A 20,382-nucleotide genomic window follows, 5' to 3' on the forward strand; every position below is an offset into this window, starting at 1 on the left:
ATGGCACATTTTGTTTTTAGATATCTCGAGCCCCCAGCATTTTTTTCACCCTGTATCCAGGCATGTTGTAGATGAACAGCACCAGGATGGCCAAGAGCAGACGAACCAGGAAGATCTTGATGGCCAGCCACCGGTACTGGTTGCAGACCAGGTGTTTCACAGCTTTGAATGGGATGAGGAACCATAGCAGGGCAACATCCGGTCGGCTGGCGGAGCACACAGATTGCCGCTGCTCTGACAGCTGGTCGGAGCAGCGGCAAATCCATTCCACAATACAAATTCATTCTGCAAAAACTCAGGACTGAAGATGGGACACACCGGATGGGAGTGCTGTACGCGGTTTCCAAGTGTTGACGTGATCCTACCCCTACTCGATCTCCCTACCCAGTATGGGATCCTTGTTGGTGTGGAGGTTGGAGGTGCTTTTGTTTGAGCTGCTATGCTGTTGGCTGTGTTGTGATGAGAGGTGAAGGGCTCAGCAGAGAAGCCTGAAAACTTTCTGCCCATCCATGCGAATGCATGGCCAAAGGGCTCTAGTTTCCAGACGGTGCAAGGCTGGTGGTAGCGCTAGTGACTGTTTCTTTGGCCGCAAGGTGGTTTTTCTCTCGCCTGGGCACGTTTGCTAATTTCCAGGCCATGACATTGTTTGCGTTGAAATGGGCATGGGGGGCGCTGTAGAGGGTGTGTCAGTCAAAATCACGTGGTGCAGTGTTAGTTTGGTGTCAAATAAAACCAAATATTATGCCTGTGTCGCCGCCTGGTCAGACCACATCTTAGCGCAGAGGCAGGCGTTGTGTGGTAGTTTCCAGGCTTTAGGCGAAGGTGCATCAAGCATAGACTTATCCAAAATCACACATGCCACTTTTGTCTATGTTATAATGGCCTATTTTGTGAATAATTTAACTAATGACTACTATCCTAAACCTTTTTAATCACAAAACATCTGCATGTGTATCATTGTCTTCCAACATAAAACAGTCAATGTGCGTCATTACACAAGGGAAACAACATGGTGATGGGGATTTCAGTATTTCAGTTAACCTCATTCAACATGAAAGAACAAACCGACTGCCTCGGCTAATTCAGCCGTGATCACAACTATTTAAGGTCTCCTGCTGTGTTCATAGGAGAAAGGCGCTGGTGGGGATGAAGAACGGTAGCCTGTCAAATAATCATGTTTGTGTGGTGTCTCATGTCACATTGGAATTGGTGTTAATGTTTGTTGTATGCGCTCTTGGCGACTCTGCATCTCCCGAGCAAGGACATCAGTTTCCTCCTGGGAGAAGCTTTTCTGTCTAAGCCGGTCTGGACTTCCACTGTCCATTACGAAATTGGTGGTTCACCATGACAGAGAGCGCGCTGCTTTTAAAGGGAATGAGAGGAGCTGATCTGATTGGCCGTAACTGAAGACAGCCCCCACTATTCCTACTGATAATTTATTCCTTCTAATCGAACCCTTTTGCAACTGCGCCTCCGTTGTGTACGATTACCGCCAGCACATGTCCCGAAATTAGCAAAAAAGTATTGGCCACACCTTAGATCGACTTGCCCCATGAACTAGCGCCAGCGCCTTCAACCCATAAATTAGAGCCAAAGGTCTGATACACACACACACGCCATGTCACCCTTTACTTGTGGGGACCCCTCATTGACTACGTTCATACTTTAGCCCTTAACCCTAACCATCATAATTACATGCCTAACCTTAACCCTTACCCTAACCTTAACCTTAACCTAATCCTAATTCTAACCTTAACCCTAAACCCAAGTCCTAACCCTAAAGTCAGGGCCGGTTCTGCGGGGGTAGCAACGGGAGCAACCGCACCGGGCCCAGGTCTGGAGGGGAGCCCAGAAAAAAAACCAAAAAAACCTTTCTGCGCTGATTCTGCTGTAAGTGCAGTGGTTGTTAATTGTGTGTCTCAGCAGTGCCAAGAGGCCATGTATGTTGCTCCTCCTGGCGGTTTCCCTATTGGCCGATAATGATTTATTTTCAAAAATGTATCAAAAGTTGTGTCGTCACCCCCCTCCCCCATGAGTTAGTATAGCCTATGGTGAAGACGTGAAATTCGGTTCTACTAACCAAAAAAATGTCTGGAAACAAATCTGGTTGTAAGAAAAGAAAATTACAGAAACGTAAGGTAGAAAATACAAAAAAAGAGGCAGAAAACGCAAAGAAGGTATATGGTGCTTGGCTTACCATTCGGGCAGCAGAACACTTGGAGGATACTGTGGATAGCAATGAAGCTAGCACATCCACCACATTTGCTAACTCAGCAGCAGAGGATACCGGAGCGGACAGCGACCGTGGCGCTTGTGCTAGCACCTCCACCGCTATCGAGAATGCAAACGACCACCGAGAATCTGTCGAGGAAGAGGGAAGTCACGAAAGTGATGGATGGGGAGCGTGAGTTTGACTTATTTGATCCTGCACAGTGGCCAGACAGAATGCATGATGATGACATCAGAACGGACATAGTCAGAAATAAACCACTGCCGGTGACTGATTTTGATTTCTCTAAAATGGATGTCCATCATGTCACACCAGCTAATTACACCAGAACAGTCGGTGCTCTGAAATACCTCAAAGTCTACTCAAAGTCTGCCAATGCCGTCCTCTGTTGCTGTTGTAAGTTGTTTGGAACTGACAAAGGGATCTTCACTACTGGTTTTTCAAACTGGGTCAAGTTATCAACGAGACTGACTGAACACGAGAATTATCGTTCTCCTCTTGAGAATTTTTCAAAGTGGAAAACTCTGGAATTCGCTTTGGCTACTGGTACAACGATTGACAGCCACCAGCAAGCAGAGCTTCTCAGTGAGAGACAACGGTGGCATGAAGTGCTTAGCAGAATTTTGGATTGCATCATGTTTCTTGCATTACAAAACCTTGCATTTAGAGGAAGTGTTGATCACTTTTACCAAGAAAACAACGGCAATTTTCTTAAGCTTGTGGAATTTTTGGCCAAATATGATGCGCCATTAGCACGACATCTCAATCATTCCAAGACTACCCACTACCTCAGCAAAAACATTCAAAATGAGTTCATAGGACTCCTAGCTGAGGCAGTGTTGGAAAAAATCGTGCAGAAGGTCAAAACAGCTGGATATTACAGCATCATGATAGACTGCACACCAGATGTGTCACACAAAGAACAGCTCTCTCTCGTTTTGCGATATGTTACAACAGACCAGAAGGTAGAGGTGCATGAGAACTTTTTTGAATTCATTGCTGTGAAAAGCACAATGGGCGAAGCACTTGCAGATACACTGCTGGAAAGGCTGGCTAAATATTGCATTAACATTAATCATTGCAGGGGACAATGTTTCGATAACGGGGCCAACATGAGGGGTGTGCACAGGGGAGTACAATCAAGGGTGAAGCAGGTTAACAAGCGGGCTTTCTTTGTGCCCTGTTGCCCTCACAACTTGAATCTGGCCGTTGAACATGCAGCCGAGTCCTCGAACAAGGCCAAGAATTTTTTGGAGTGCTAAATCGGCTATACAAATTATTCAGAAAATCAACGAAACGTTGGGGGATTCTTGAAAAACATGTACGCATCACACTGAAACCTCTCTGAGACCAGATGGAGTGCTCGCGCTGACGCGACAAGAACGGTAATTGAGCAGCTACCCCAGGTCATACATGCACTCATAGCCATCAGTGAAGGAGGCACCTGTGATTCTGAGACCACCTCTGAAGTCACAAGGTCTCGTACAGGCAATTGAAACATTTGACTTTTTGGTCAGCTTAGTTGTTTGGCACAAAGTGCTGAATACAGTCAATCAGGCCAGTGTCGTCCTGCAGTCACGACATTTGAGCATCGGTGATGCAGTAAGAGTTGTCACAGCTGTAAAAGAAGAGATGGAACAATGTCGACTGAACGGTTTCCAAGATGCTGTTGAAAAAGCAAAAGAACTTGCAGAGAATATTGACGTTCCACCGGCTTTCCCTGAACATCGTACGTGACGCCGAAAACGACTTCCCAGTGAAATGTCAGTCGATGAGCCTTTGACAGTGGAGGAAAAGTTTAGAGTGAGCTTTTTCAACCGCTTGATCGACACAGTGATAACTGAGACAGAAGAGCGTTTTTCATATTTGAGTCAGTGCAATCGTCTTTGCCACATTTTGGAGGACATTAAAAATGTTAACCTGATTGACAACCACAGAGAGGCCTGTGAAGAGCTTGCGGAGTTTGTGGGGGGGATTGATGGTGGAGAACTGGACAGTGAATTTGGATTTTTGTCACGTCTGCTCCCAGCTGATGTAAAAAAAACCTCTGAAGTGCTGGATTTTTTAGTTGAGAGAGACATGAAAACGGCATTTCCGAACACTACTGCCGCTTGCCAGTTGTTTCTTACAATTCCATTCAAAGTCGCAAGTGCAGAGTGCTCTTTCAGCAAATTGAAATTGATCAAGACATATTTGAGATCAACGATGTCCCAAGAAAGACTGTCTGCGTTGACTGTGTTGTCCATCGAGAACCGTGTGGCAAGACAGGTGGATTACAATGACACAATTGCAACATTTGCAGCGGTCAAGACACGACGCGTAAAGTTTTAAGGTAAGATAATGAGGAGGACTTCACAATAGCTCGCTGTGGCATGGTTGCTTGTAACTGTGTCCTGTGGTTGATATTATTTTGAATTGGTTGTTTTCTTCTGGTAGCCTGTGCTCACCCCACACACGCCTGTGTGGTGTATGCATAGGCCTAGGCTTTATGGGTGTTGGTGATTGTCATGGTCGTACATGTCTGCAGTTTTTTTGGGGGGGGGGGGCGCGGTGAGCGACGGTTGCTCCCCGGCCCAGAATAGCATAGGACCGGCCCTGCCTAAAGTAGACCCTTTTCCTCATTGGTCCCATAAAATCTCCCCACAAGATAGGTGGTTGTCCCCATCCCCATTAGGATAGAAAAACCTGTTACACACACACACACACACACACACACACACACACACACACACACACACACACACAACAAGAAACATCCGAATATTTTAATTAGCTAATTCCAAGTCTTGTTCTAGGGCCGACTGCACCCTGTTGCCCAACAAATACAACTAAATGTGGCTGTAACCACACAAAATAAATCAGTTCAGACTCAACATTCAACTTGCAAAAGAAAAAAAATCACTGATGAATTTCCATTTCCACCATCTATCAAAGCTACTCCTCCTCGTCACATCATTCTGAAGCAAACCTTCTCTCTCCAGTCAACAGACATGCAGTTTTTTTTTTGTTTTTTTTTTTGACAGACAACACACGAGACTTTAAGCAGTGGGTGCTGAAAGGATTTAATCAGCTTAAATTCACAAAACATTCCTTATAGAAAACCACAATGCAAGAGAAAAAAGTAAAAGCGGGATATAAAAATCATATCACACAAGGGTGGCCATACCCTGAGATGTTCAAACAACAGCCTGCATGTAGTATCCAGCTGTTAAACCCACCAAAGATTTCTTATAGTACTGCTATTCTACAAAATACCACGTATCAACACAGAACATTTTCATTAAACAGGTGCAGAGACGTTTCCCGAGATCACAAGAGATACTGATTTGCGGAATGAACGCGCATTGTTTTAAAGACGTTGCTATCTTTTGGTTTTAACTTAGGCCCCCAACATTTTCTTCACCATGTAACCAGGCGTGTTGTAGAGGAAAAGAGCCAAGATGGCCAGCAACAGGAGAGCAGTGACGATCTTGATGGTCAGCCACCGGTACTGGTTGCACAGCAAGTGTTTTATGGCTTTGAAGGGAGTGAGGAACCAGAGGAGGGCGATATCTGGACGACTGGTGGAGCACACAGATAAATAACAGAATGAACAGATGGTTAGAGTTGGTTATGTGGACAGTGGTCACCGGCAACAAATCCTATCTTTTTTTTTTTAATTTACCCCTTTTTCTCCCTAGTTGTACCTAGCCAATTACCCCACTCTTCCGAGCCGTCCTGGTCGCTGCTCCACCCCCTCTGCCGATCCGAGGAGGGCTGAAGCCTACCTCATGCCTCCTCCGATGCATGTGGAGTTGCCAGCCGATTCTTTTCACCTGACAGTGAAGAGTTTCGTCAGGGGGACGTAGCGCATGGGAGGGTCACACTATTCCCCCCCAGTTCCCCCTCCCCCCTGAACAGTTGCCCCGACCGACCAGAGGAGGTGCTAGTGCAGCGACCAGGACACATACCCACATCCGGCTTCCCACCCGCAGACACGGCCAGTTGTGTCTGTGGGGACGCCTGACCAAGCCGGAGATAACACGAGGATTCGAATCGGCGATCCCCGTGTTGATAGGCAACGGAATAGACCGCTACGCTACCCGGACTCCCACAAATCCTGTCTTTAACCCAGATCTAGTCAACTACCAAATGAATCCTCTCCCTCTCTCTCCCGCTCACTCACAAATGATATATATGATATATGTTTGTTGCTGCCATTTTATTCACAGGTTCATATGCTTCATGTTTTTGACCAAAAAATGCAATAAAAATTCACGTTAACAGCTGCAAACCTAATAATCGATGTATTGCCATTGAAAGATTGACAAAAGCATCAAAATTGCAACTTAAACACCATCAAGTCCAAACCAACACATAACTGCAAGAGTGCTGCATATGATCCAATAGAGAGCGGTGGTAGTACAGGTTTGGTGAAGTCTGATGGTGTGCTCCTTTGAGAAACTCCTGCTCAGCCTTTATTCCCGTGTCCTCTTTCAGCTGTCAGTTGATGGTTTCCTTACCTCAGATTCCTCTTGACTAAGTCAGCTAGTAAGCAGGTTTGATACCAGCGTATGGACTGGAGCAAGCTCGGATTTTCTCAGTGTGTCTTCTCGATGAGCTCCACGATTACATATGAAGTACGGCCTGGGCACCTGTAGCTTATCATTTTCCTTTTTCTATCATTATACTATTACTGATTACCTCAGCAGGCAGAAACCATATCCAGATAGGGTCATTCAGGGTCACACCACTCCTTCATATGCAGCCTCCTCTCTCCATAAACTCTCGCCTGTCCACCATGGTGATAAAGGTAGAGTCATGTCTCAAGTGTGCATAAAACATGCTTCCAGATCTCATCAGGCCTATATTTTTTTTCCATCTTTTATTTTCCTGTTTTTTATTTTTGCATTTTTGTGCCCAAACTGGCTGTTGTTCCTGGAGGTGATGAGGGGTCATCTTTGACTCTTTCCTCCTCATTCCTTAATGCACACAGTTTGTCACGCATTTCCCTCAGTGCTCTTTGGAGATGACGTGACATCTGTGGAGCTAATTTGTTTCTTTTTTTTTTGAGGTGTTTTTTGCACAGCTGTCGTTATTTTGTGTGTATTTGGACATGGATTTCTCCCTTGGACAGTTTGATCCTGAATGACTGCTGACCGCTCACTCCCCAAGGAGGTTCCTCCTTCCTCAAAACACATTATCGTTGATTTTGAAAGACCCCGATTAGTCTTCAATAAGCTCCTATTCAGATGTTGTTTAGTATTTTTACCAAGCGTTGTTTTTCAACGATTGGAAAACTTTTTTTCTTCAATGCACACCTCTCATCTTCATCTTGGTTCATTGTTTTTCATTTCTATTCTAATGGCTTATAAGGCTATAAAACTATAACCTTTAAAATGTGGTGCATTCCCTGGACCGTTAAAAAACATTGGCTGAAAAAAAAGATCAGTTAACTGAAAACTGGCATTCTGCATGATGACATAGTCGTCAACATGTCTTGATGCATGCTCAGTAATCCAGGTAAGAAAATCAAAGAAGGTTGAATCAGTTCACCTGGATACAACGTTTATTGACAAATACGTTTCATCACTCAACTGACATCTTCAGTCTAAACAGACTAAGGGTATCCCCACCCTTATAAACAATACAGTTGCATAACGACCGAAACCAACGACCATTTTCATATGCAAATATGGGTGTGAGCATTAATTAGAGCTTCAAAGGCCATGTGTACTAGTCACAGAGGACCAGGGAATGTTTGCAGTGATATTGGGCTATACAAATAAAATTGACTTGACAGCATTGTAAGATGGTGACAAATGTACTTTTAGGATCCCCCCCCCCCCCCACACAGTTCAGGGATGGTCTTTCCCTCTTAACATAGATGGCCTTTTTTTCTTTTCTACACCCATCTACAGGCCGGTGGCCACTCTTTCAGGGATGAGGATGTGCACATCCTTGATAGGGAGGAACAGTAGTTTGAATGAGGAGTCAAAGAGGCCATAGGGAACGACCATCCCTGAACCGGGGGGGGGGGGTGTACACCTGTTGCCATCTTACAATGCTGTGATTGCAAACGTTCCCAAATCCTCTGTGAATAGTGCACATGGCACTTGAAGCTCTAATTAATGGTCACACACATACTTGCTTAATTAAGAAGCTGGTCGTTGGTTTTGGTCATTATAAAACTATTGTATTTTTTTATAAGGATGGGGTTACCTGTTGCAGGCAGTTTAGACTGAAGATGTCACTTAGTTGAGTGATGAAACGTATCTGTCAATAAACGTTGTATCCAGATGAACTGTTTCAGCCTTCTTTGACAGAGTAGTCAACGTTTGGTCTGAAAACTTAATGGAGTAAATACACAGCAACAAACAAATCAATCACCATCCCAGTATTAACACCCCTGATATGGGCTCCAGAGATGTAGCTATATTATAACAAACTGATCGATGAAAACAAATGTGCCCATTTAAACAGTGATTTTTAGATTTTTTTGGTGCAAAAATATTTTAGGGAAGAAGTTTTTTCAAAGGAATATTTTTGGTGCAACGTGTACTCGAACTTGCCACTTGTTTTTCTTGTTTGTGCTGAAAAAGACTGAGCGCAGAGCAAACGCAGACAGTGAGGAGACAAAGAAGCTCAAGCCAGAAGCCGTCATCTAGCTGGTTATGAACATTGCTGGGAATCATCTGAGGAGGTCTGTGTGCAAAACATGTCAAGCGCCCAGCATCTTCTTCACCATGTAACCAGGCATGCTGTAGAGGAAAATGGCCAAGATGGCTATCAGCAGGAGAACGGTGACGATCTTGATGGTCAGCCACTTGTACTGGTCACAGATCAAGTGTTTTATGGCTTTGAAGGGAGTGAGGAACCAGAGGAGGCTGGTGTCTGGCCGACTGGAAGGACAAAAACAGACGCGTTTAGCAAGGCTGACCACCACACACCATATAGAAAATGTCATATGTCCTGATAGAGCTAGACAACCGTCGCTGTTACTGTTAACTTTTGCTACGAAGCTATTTTAGACAATAGCTGAATAAATACTCTGAATGAAAAGGTGGTCTAATGTAAATATAACTGAAATTGCTGAAATAAAGACCCAGATTCAGTAAGAAAGATAAAATACAGTCTAGAGCTCAAAGGTACTGGGTATTCACTTAAAAAAAAGGTGAAAGAGGAAATGCAACTTACCATGTAAAGTAAGTAGATCCTAGGTCTAAGTCCAGAAATCGGTTGTAGTAAATGCATGAAAATGTTTTTCCTCATTTCAGAAAATGTATTTTCATTTTTTTATGTAGTTTATTTTCACATTTATTTTGTGTTTATGATTTTTTATGTCTTATTTTATTTTCGGTTACAAAGTCATTTCATAGTTATGTTTATGAGTAATTTATAACTTTATTATGTCAATTTATTTTGCTATTTATTGCAGTTAATTTGATTAGGTCCGAGACTGGATTGGGATTCATGCGCGTGTGTGTGTGTGTGTGTGTGTGTGTGTGTGTGTGTGTGTGTGTGTGTGTGTGTAAAAAGTGTGCCTGCATGCATGCATATATATGTACATATGTGTGGCAGAAGAGCGGCAGACAAAGAATAAGTTGAAACAATTAGTACTGACTGAAGAACATTTAGGATAACAGGCAGAAAATGTAAAAAAGGGTGAGGATGTCAAGGAAAGGGTCATGGGTGAACACCCTCCATACTTCGGTTTCTCCAGCGGCTCTGGTTCATTGCGTCCTTCGCCAACGGGGTTTTTCTCTGCTTCCTCTCCGGTCAGGAGGTGCAGCTCGGCCTCCACTTTTCCCTGCAAAGACAAAGAGTTTCTCGTTCTTGTTCTTACTCTTTCACGCTTATTGGTTTTACAATATAAGCTGCAGTCTGCATTAATGTTATAGGTTTCATTGCTAGCAAAGGACTGCAGCTCTCCCTCACACTGGGTCCCCATCCTTGTCTTTTTTGCTGTACTGGTCAGAATAGAAGACGGCCCCATGACCAGTGGCGGGCTGTCAGGGCCATCAGGGCCTTCTCTGCTGGCCCTGTCAAAATCTAAAATCACAATTTGTTTTTCATAGTTAAACTGAAATGTGTCTGAATTAAAATGTTTTCTCCTGGAGCTGAGCAGGGATTTCCTATATCATTTAAACGCATCACAGCTCCTTGGATCGCTAGCCTTTTGTTGAAGCCCGAAGCTGCAAACTGACAATCTTGAGTGACCGTATCATCAGCCAATCAAATTTTGATGTGTAGTGACAGAGCGCCCCAGGGGCCAGGGCTTCAGCAGTGTATCGGTGTTGGCCACGGTGTCGTCAGCAACGTTGAGTTTGAGCGTTTGGCGGGTTGTGAGTGAACTAAGTGCAATGGCTGCCTCACTCGGATATTGACGATCTTGTTGCCGATCTACTTCGTGTTTTTTGCGAATCTGGTAGGATTGTCTGCATCTTTTTTACGTTTTCCCAAACGGACTAAATTATTAGATGAATTTTGCGAGAGAAGGCTGCCACGAGTCTCTTAAGTGAGGTGGAACTTCAGCTCAAGGTTGGTGTACACATTTTTCTTATTGAATTGAAGGCGGTGCACTGATAACATTGTGACTATACTTAACTGAATTGGGTGACTGATGAACGCTATAACTGTGGGAATTGTTCGTTATCTCCACCAGGTGGTATGCCTTTGGTTGCACGTGTATGTCTGTCCATGGCTAATCTCGCAAACTACCGGACCTGTCAGCCTAATCTTTTTTGTTGTTTTTTTTTTGTGCACAGTTATGACTGTATGATCAAGAACCTTTCCTGGTTGCGGTAATTAAAAACCCTTTGGAAAATGTTTGTTCCCACTATAGCCGCTCCCTATCTTCATTCACTATCTAGCTCGCTTGACCAAAGTTGCGTTCTGTTGCTGTGCGCATGCGCACTGTTCGGTTAGATCAGGTGACAGTGCCCATGATGTGTTCGGGTATGTGTTGAAAGTAAACGAGATGTTGATCGTATTTCGCAAGTCAGCAAATAACTCACTACTGATCTCAGCACAGGAGAACTGGAGGAACACTGGAAAAGCCAAAAATAATTGGCTTTATTCACCACCGTGTTTGCTTAACTGACATCAGGAGGGAGATTAGACACGGAGGTGCAATAGTCTCCAATGGTAAAACTTCGCCATAAAAATAAAATTTCAAGAGTAGGACTAATCACAGTCCCAGCTGGAAATCACCTCAGTAGCTACAATAAAACATGTGCTATGTTTTCTTACCTTTTTTATTGCTTTAGAATGAGTGAAACTCATTTGACTACATTCATTTTATACCATGAAAACCGTGATGGTTAAACCCATTTGAAGTGTTTTAATAAGGGCCCCTTCTCCCAGTAGGCGGGAAAAGGGGTGGTTTGTCGGCAAGTCCAAGGACTGGAGAAGTGAAGATACGGTTGGTGGAGATCTGTACTCTACTGAGCACACTCTTCTAGTTGTTTTTGTGCCAAGGTGTGTGTGTGTGTGTGTGTGTGTGTGTGTGTGTGTGTGTGTGTGTGTGTGTGTGTGTGTGTGTGTGTGTGTGTGTGTGTGTGTGTGTGTGTGTGTGTGTGTGTCCAATCTGGTTGTTGAGTGACATAAAGGAAGATCTGATGGTGATGCTGCAATGGCTGCTACAGTGCACAGTGGTGTGCATTGTGATTTTTGAAGATCAGCTGTCTGGTTGGTGTTGATCCAGTGGTGCATATAGTGCATGTTAGTGTATTTTGTATGTGGCTGTTTTGGCTGTTTCGGCACCAATACGAGAAATGTGTGTGTGTGTGTGGGGGGGGTACAGTTAGTTACTGAAGGCCCTGACTGAAGCCCCATGGTACACTACTGCCCATGACCAACTGAGCCAAAATAAAAATGTGCTGTCTAATAAGAAAAGGGATTGCATTTTAACCAGAAGAGTGAGTTTAATCAACTTCTCCATCTCCTATAGACTTCTACCACTTAACCCCATACATCATAAAATCAATCCCAGTTGGTGAAGTCCAGGTTATGGCTTTGTTGCAACATGAGTCTTTTGTAATACAATAATAACAGTTTACTTTTGAACCGTCCCCTCCATAACATTAAAGTCCAATTTTATGCTTTCTAACAGTGTCTGTGAAAGCCAATAGGCCACAGCAAACCATACCCCAGACTGAGTTTCAGCTTACTCATTTGACCAATTTAGTCTTTCACCTGACATTAATAAGGGCCATTTTGACTCATTAGACTGATTCATAAATCCAGATTATTTACAGGATGATGCAATTCTAATTTTGGTCAATCTTGGCTACCATTTTGGTTAATTTTGACTAATGGGGTACCTACCGTGAGTTCAAACTCATCATTTTCATCTCTGGCCACGAATGGCCACCAGCCTTTAATCCTCTTCTGTTTAAAGATGGAGACCGTGGGTATCTCTGCCTCATTTGTCACCATTTCGATGGTGCACTGTTTTGCTGTCTTAGCGCCCCGTGGGAAACGATTTAGGTCCAGCTCGATTGCACCTATAAAAACAACGCATTTAATAGTTTTGTAGAGAATATACATCAGGTAAAGTCAACAGCACAGCAAAGATACTGATGAAACCATCTTCTAAAAACATCAATTTTACAAAACAAAACAACCAAACAAACAAGGAAGCTTCATTATCTGATGTCTCTAAGATATTAAGACATTATTTGATTGTCAGATATTCAATGTCATATTCTCAACCCTACTAAAATCCTCATATTTTTTCTAACTCTATATTTGGGATTGTGGTTTGAAAAAGGCAGATGTTACTGTAATGGATTGACCACCACACCTAAGAAATCATCTGCAGAGAAATGATCGGCATCCCACACTTGCAGATTGAGGCGAGCTGGGATCTTGTACTCGGTCTCATCCCAGGCAAACATGGACTCCTTTTTTGAGATGACGATCTTCTCTTCGGCCATGAGATAGTCGAAGGGGTAGACGAAGCGCCAGTTGAAGTTGCCTTCCCCCGTAATGGAGTGGTAATGGACGTCGGTGTCCTGCTTGTCCTCCTGTTGTCCTTTCAGCCAACTGTTCCCAACAAGTAGACAACAGATGTTTGAGCGCAGACTTCAGCTGAATGAGCGATACTATATCAGCATCCAAAATTAAAATCGCTTTAATTTCAGCCATAGTGCAAAATGAATTTTCCCTGCTGTGAGTCATTGCAATGGCATTGCATTGCAAAACAAATGCATAAGTAGACAGGACATGAACAAGGAGCCTGTGATAGTTACCCTCGAACAAATATATCACTGGACTTCTCGCCCGTGAAGATATCGTCATCCTCCAGGACGACCTCATCGGTGTTCCAGATTATCACTCTTAATTCAAACCTGGAAACAGGAAGAAAGAACAATCGCCAACAAGATGTATGACATGACACTGCGTTGGTTCATCTTCAGATGAATAACTTACTTTAGTGAAATTATCTCAGTGCAATAGTCAATATCCTGTTTATATTATTATGCTTACAATACCATATTTATATCACTAGCTGCACTATACTGCTGTACAATGTCACTTAATTCAGTACATAACAGTGTTAATTTACAATGTTATTATTGTTTTTTTTTTGTGGGTTTTTTTGGTATTCTTTTGTTTTCCCCATTTTTCTCCCCAATTGTAACCAGCCAATTACAGCACTCTCCCGAGCCATCCTGGTCGCTGCTCCACCCCCTCTGCTGATCTTGGGAGGGCTGCAGACTACCACATGTCTCCTGCGATACTTGTGGAGTTGCCAGCCACTTCTTTTCACCTGACAGTGAGGAGTTTCACCAGGGGGACATAGCACATGGGAGGATCATGCTATTCCCCCCAGTTCCCCCTCTCCCTCGAACAGGCACCCCAACCGACCAGAGGAGGCGCTAGTGCAGCGACCAGGACACATACCCACATCTGGCTTCCTACCCGCAGACACGGCCAATTGTGTGTAGGGACGCAAGACCAAGCTGGAGGTAACACGGGGATTCGAACTGGCGATCCCTGTGTCGGTAAGCAACGGAATATACCTCCACGCCACCCGGGTGCTGTTAATTTACAATATTCCCTAAACCCACCCAACCTTTACTATTATTGGTTAACCCTGCCCTAGCCTCAACCTTGTTTGTTGCTATTGTACTGTGTATTGTCTAATGTTGATCCATGGGAGCCAAACCGAATCAAATTCCTTGTTTGTGGAAACACATTTGGCATTAAATCTGATTCTGATTCTCATGAACATCTGGACATTGCTGTCGGAAAATGCATTAGTGAGCAGTAGTCCTTGGTGCAATAATATCTGTGTATAATTCTGACCCTTTACATGGCTGAATGCCAGAGTGTTTTCAAATATAATAAATATTGGAACAGCAAACACACTTCTTTGGCTTCCTCGGTGAAATGTCAAGGGCAGGCCCGGGCGCCGTCATGTCTTTGGGGAACATGTCCACCCACATCTCAATTCTCCCCTGAAAAACAATGGGGAAAACCTGAGTTGGCAAACGCCGCTGGTTCAGTCAACTGTGTCAACAGAGACTGTTCGAAGGGTCACGGCTGCTGGGAGCAAAGCCGGCATGGATATGCCACGTACCTGTTCGATTCCCGGCTTATCGGGGTGGAGGAGAGGCCTGGTCTCCACATGCTCTGGGATGAGTTTACAGCCCACCCGTGGGATTTCCTCCCAGTGTTTCAGCACTGTCAGGGCCAGATGTTCATCTGTCTGCTTCTTCAAGCCTGGCAAACATTGTTGAATTAATCAAATTCAGATCCAAGTATAGACGATCGAACTTTCTGTCTTTGATTTTGAAATGGGACGTTTTTTGAAACGAGGGCAGTCCATTTAACTTCTACTATTATTTTTATTCATTCAGGCAGTTGTGAATCCTAAACCAGATCAGACGCAAGTTGGACTCAAGAGGTGGCAGATGTAATTGTGCATCTATCTGTGATATCAACACCTTGATTTTATATACTTTAACCAGTACCAGTTATGTTCTCACTTTTATTGTTGTTATATGGTGCAAATGCATAACTAAAAAAATCCCTAAACCAGATATCTGGGGCTGTGTTTGATAGGGCAATACAATGCAAAGCCACACATGATGGTCACTGTTTCTAGCACAAGAGGCCACATTGGTCCAATGTTAATATCTGGCTACCTTTCACTTCACTTAAGTTACGTGGTTGCATTTTTGCATTCACTGATGCTGTTATTTAGATCAGTGTACATGTAATTTTGGTGCAATAGTAAAATAAGGGGGAAAAAACTGACAGACATTTTCAGCAGCTGGCATTTTTGTGTCTCCCAGAAAATGTTCAATTTAATTCAGTGGTAGAGTGAAGGGTAGGCCATACCATTCTCATCCTCTATCTCGGTGTGAGCCATGAAGACGCGGTTCGCCACCTTCACTCTTCCTCCAGGGCCATAGTGAGGTCCATCCATCTTGCCATCCTTGCATGCTTTAGCCAAAATCTGTGTGGGTTTCATTGGGTCTCGCCATACATTGTAGCCATGACTACAGAAAAAGAAAAAAACAGAAGAAATGTCACTCGCTTGTCATATTTGATGTGTCATATCAAAAGGGTAGACTGCACACCAAGACTCGGGCCATATACTAATAGCAAATACTCCCCCCCCCCTTTTTTTTTCTTCTCCCCAATTGTACTTGGCCAATTACCCTACTCACCCTTCTCAGTCGCTGCTCCACCCCCTCTGTCAATCCGAGGAGGGCTACAGACTACCACATGCCTCCTCCTGTACATGTGGAGTCGCCAGCCACTTCTTTTCACCTGACAGTGAGGAGTTTCGCCAGGGGGATGTAACACATAATGTGGGAGGCTCACACAATTCCCCCCAGTTCCCCCTCCCCCCTGAACGGGCATCCCGACCAACCAGAGGAGACGTTAGTGCAGTGACCAGGACCCATACCCACATCTGGCTTCCCACCTGCAGACACAGCCAATTGTGTCTGTAGGGACGCCAGACCATGCCGATGGTAATATGGGGATTCGAACCAGCGGTCCCCATATTGGTAGGCAACGGAATAGACCGCTACACTACTTGGATGCATATAGCAAATACTTTTAATGGTTGGTTTGAGCTGTCTTATGTGCCAGATATTGTGCATGTGTTTGCAGTGTAGGATGAGGCACTTAGCATCAGAAGATTTAATAAATAACAGGGAAGCATTTGAAAGTCATTTTAGTGTTTCTGTGATAGCCAACATGCTGATACTGTCTGAAATGACCTGATGCTGTAAAGTCCACCTATCCCATATTGCAAGGAGACCTAAACCGACACTAAAAAATATCAACAGCTAACACTTGACTTCCAGAAGGTCCTTTTTGATTCTTACATGGCGTAATTAGACGCAATACCACATGTGGCTCTGTGTTTGCTGTAGTAGCGGTTCTCCAAGTCGATTTTGGTTTCGCCAATGAGATCATCGGTTCCCACCAAGTCCCAGTCATAAATCGACACGGTTAGAGTGGAATCCATTGGGAATGTGGCCTCAATGTCAAATGATCTGATGAGAGGCAAAAATCACATTAATTTCCTAGGAAAAATACCTGCTTCCTGTATGAATAATTACATTATTAGTCACAGTCAGCTTTCTCCTTACTTGCCAAACAAAGGATTCAGTTGTTTTGAGATGTAGTTTTCTTTGTCTTTAATCTCTGACTTTCCCAGTTTTATTGCAATGTACGGGTCTGCTTTCCCATTTATATCTGCCGGATGCAGGTCAGTGGCCTGTCAAAGACATTTAAAACTGTGTTCAAAGGGTAGGTTAAGATAGGGCTCAGGTGCATTTGTGTTATTTCATAAACTGTACAAAAGTTATAACATTTATTTAACAATTTGAACATGATGAACAAAATTCTGCTTATGAGAATGATATCGTAGACCACCTTCATTAGCATACAGCGGCATCACATCTGTAACTCTAACACCATTAAAATACATCAATACCCTGATGACATAGACACGGACGAGGACGTTGATCGGGTCATTATGTGGAATGTTCTGGAAGGTGCCCATGTTGGAGTCGAAGCCCATCTCTCTGGTTATATCATCCAACAAGGGCACTTTGTACATACACAGTGAGCCCTGAGAAAGAGTAATAGAGGTAGATAAAATTACACGAGGGAACAAAATGGATTACAGCTTGATAAAAACCAACTGATAACGTAACACAAAGACAAATGCTTTATATGTATGACACGCTACACTACCAATTCTTACTTTAAATTTTCCAATGACCCTGTCCTCGTCTGCCACATTTTGGTCATCATCGTCGCCACTCTTTCCTCTGTACAAGTTGAAAGTGTGGAGCCAGTCTTCAAAGTTGTCAAACTCACCCTCCAATTCCTTGGGGTACACCTTTTGAGGGAGGTTGAAGTTGATTGATGAGAAAAGAAGTACGTGCACATCCAGAAAAGAATATTTAGACCCAAGACAAAAATAGCAAAACACAGAACAAAGGAGTAAATGTTGCCGAAAACATAAGTATTGGGAGCATTTCAGTGTCAGACCTCACAACTTTGTTCTATGAAAAAAAAGAAGAAGAAGAAAACACAGATACACACAGGTTTGTTGATGATGCCATTTACCTTGTTCTGTAAAATTTCTGTGGTTTTTACTTGCTTATGTCTTGTTCTTGAATACTTGTATACTATTTGTGAAATTTTCTCCATGTTGTTCTGTTTGAGTCTGTTCTATTCTGTTCTGTTTTGTTCTTTTTTGATATGTTCCATTTTCGTCTATGTTCTATTTTGTTCTATTATGTTCTATTTTGTCCTGTTTTGTTCAGTTTTTCCTGTTATGTTCTATTTTGCTCTGTCATGTTCTGTTTCATTCTGTTATGTTCTGTTTTAGTGTGTTATGTTCTATTTTGTAGTTTTATGTTGTATTTTGTCCTGTCATGTTCTATTTTGTTCTATCATGTTCTATTCATTCTGTTATGTTCTAATTTGTTCTGTCATGTATTTTGTTCCATCATGTTCTATTTCATTCTGTTATGTTCTGTTTTAGTGTTATATTCTATTTTAGTCTGTTATGTTCTTTTTTGTGATTTTATGTTCTATTTTGTCCTGTTATGTTCTGGTTTGTTCTATTTTGTTCCATTTTATTCTGTTTTGGGCTATTTTGTCCTGCTATGTTCTATTTCAGTCTGTCATGTTCTAATTTGTAGTTTTATGTTCTATTTTGTCCTGTTATGTTCGAATTTGCTCTGTTAAGTTCTATTTTGTATTACGTTCTATTAGCTGGTCCGATGGTGGTGAGCTTTCAATGAATTGTATTTAAATGAATTGTACTTAAATGAAGCCCTGTGATGGCTTGGCGGCCTGTCCAGGGTGTCTTCCCGCCTGTCGCCCAATGACTACTGGGATAGGCTCCAGTATCCCTGCAACCCTGAGACCAGGATAAGTGGTTTGGATAATGGGATGGGTGGATGTTCTATTTTGTCCTGTTATGTTCTACTTTGTTCCATTATGTTCTATTTTGGTTTATTTTGTCCTGTTATGTTCTATTTTAGCCTGTTATGTTCTAATTTGTAGTTTTATGTTCTATTTTGACCCAATATGTTCTATTTTTTCTGTTCTATTTTTTCTGTTCTATTTTTTTCTGTTATGTTCTAATTTGTAGTTTTATGTTCTATTTTTTCTGTTATGTTCTATTTTGTTCTATGTTCTATTTTGTGTTGTGTTCTTTTTTGTTTGATTATGTTTTATTTTGTCCCGTTATGTTCATTATGTTCTATTTGTTCTGTTTAATTTTATTCTGTTATGTTCTATTCTGTTTTCTTATGTTATGTTCTATTTTGTTCTTTTGTTCTGTTTTTTTCTATTATGTTTTGTTTTGTTCTGTTCTGTTCTTTTCCATTTGGTTCTGTTTGAGTTTGTTCTGTTCCGTTCCATATCTACAAAGATGTGACTACGTGTTGAGAAAGCTTTGCGATGGTCCTGCCTGCCAATGGATGGAACTGGTTGCTGAGTACACGTCAGTACCTGAAGCTCATCCAGTTTGGGCTTTTTCTTCTCAAATGGATCAACCACAGGCTTCTTCTTTTCCTTCCTCCCTTTTCCTCTTTTGTTCCCTTTCACGGGAGAGTCGTCAGGTTTGATGTCTGAGTATAGGTTAGCAGTAGGAGTGGAATGGAGGGGGAAGGAGAGATGCAGAGGAAATAGAGCAGAGCACTCGAGACATGAATTCCACATGAACGTTGCCAAACCATTTGCTACTGTTTGTATAGTATACAGTGCATATACTATTGAACAGAAGGGGTACTTGCCCTCTAGGTAGCAGGTAACAGCTGGTGCAGCCTGACTAAAGGCTTATAGGTCACACCTTGGCTGGTGCTTGTCATTATCAAACACAGTGAAACGTTCCTTACAGGTATTGTCCAATTAGCACACCATACAGTACTTTACATAACATATACTGAATACACAAAGTAATATATTTACAGCACATTAGCATGTGATCACACGTGATCCTGTGTAGTCTGGCTGGTGCAGTATATGGATGCTGCACAATAGTTGGGCACAATCCCATAAATAGGTCAGAATTGGTTTGCGTGGAAACTAAACAAGGAATACGCTATGCATGTTTGTTGGAAATATATTTAATTAGGTTTTTGAAATGTGTCTTGCCTTGCTAATTGACAACTTTCATGGCAGGCATATGGATAATATGCACCATAGAAAGAATGGGAGGAATCGACATGAAAGTTTGGATTCATGTCAGCGTCTACCTGTAAATATCCTTGAGATTTAGTCCTATGAGTGTTAATATACTGAATAGGAAAGCAACAATCTACACTCACTGGCCACTTTATTAGGCACACCTGTCCAACTGCTCGTTAACGCAAATTTCTAATCAGCCAATCACATGGCAGCAACTCAATGCATTTAGGCATGTAGACATGATCAAGACGATCTGCTGCAGTTCAAACCAAGCATCAGAACGGGGAAGAAAGGTGATTTAAGTGACTTTGAACGTGGCATGGTTGTTGGTGCCAGACGGGCTGGTCTGAGTATTTCAGAAACTGCTGATCTACTGGGATTTTCACGCACAACCATCTCTAGGGTTTACAGAGAATGGTCCGAAAAAGAGAAAATATCCAGTGAGCGGCAGTTCTGTGGGCGAAAATGCCTTGTTGATGGCAGAGGTC

At 42.8% G+C, this 20,382-nt stretch overlaps 1 protein-coding gene across 2 annotated transcripts in view; it reads right to left on the minus strand.

The window, feature by feature from the left end:
- Nucleotides 1-8,930: 8,930 nt before the first annotated feature.
- The window catches only part of LOC130126142 (otoferlin-like), a 38,678-nt gene continuing 27,226 nt past the window's right edge, over nt 8,931-20,382 (minus strand). Inside the window, exons 29-41 of one of the 2 annotated variants that reach the window (XM_056295515.1) lie at nt 19,217-19,305; nt 17,451-17,588; nt 17,178-17,315; nt 16,831-16,958; nt 16,564-16,734; nt 15,563-15,723; nt 14,799-14,941; nt 14,588-14,676; nt 13,465-13,563; nt 13,017-13,258; nt 12,539-12,717; nt 9,919-10,019; nt 8,931-9,111 (exon numbers count right to left, since the gene is read on the minus strand). In XM_056295515.1, coding sequence (XP_056151490.1) covers nt 8,931-9,111; nt 9,919-10,019; nt 12,539-12,717; nt 13,017-13,258; nt 13,465-13,563; nt 14,588-14,676; nt 14,799-14,941; nt 15,563-15,723; nt 16,564-16,734; nt 16,831-16,958; nt 17,178-17,315; nt 17,451-17,588; nt 19,217-19,305 — 1,859 coding nt within the window. Of the gene's footprint in view, nt 9,112-9,918; nt 10,020-12,538; nt 12,718-13,016; nt 13,259-13,464; nt 13,564-14,587; nt 14,677-14,798; nt 14,942-15,562; nt 15,724-16,563; nt 16,735-16,830; nt 16,959-17,177; nt 17,316-17,450; nt 17,589-19,216; nt 19,336-20,382 lie in introns of both variants that reach the window. The other variant, XM_056295514.1, reaches the window with a different exon arrangement.

Source organism: Lampris incognitus, chromosome 16 (assembly GCF_029633865.1).
Source record: "Lampris incognitus isolate fLamInc1 chromosome 16, fLamInc1.hap2, whole genome shotgun sequence".
NCBI lineage: Eukaryota > Metazoa > Chordata > Actinopteri > Lampriformes > Lampridae > Lampris > Lampris incognitus.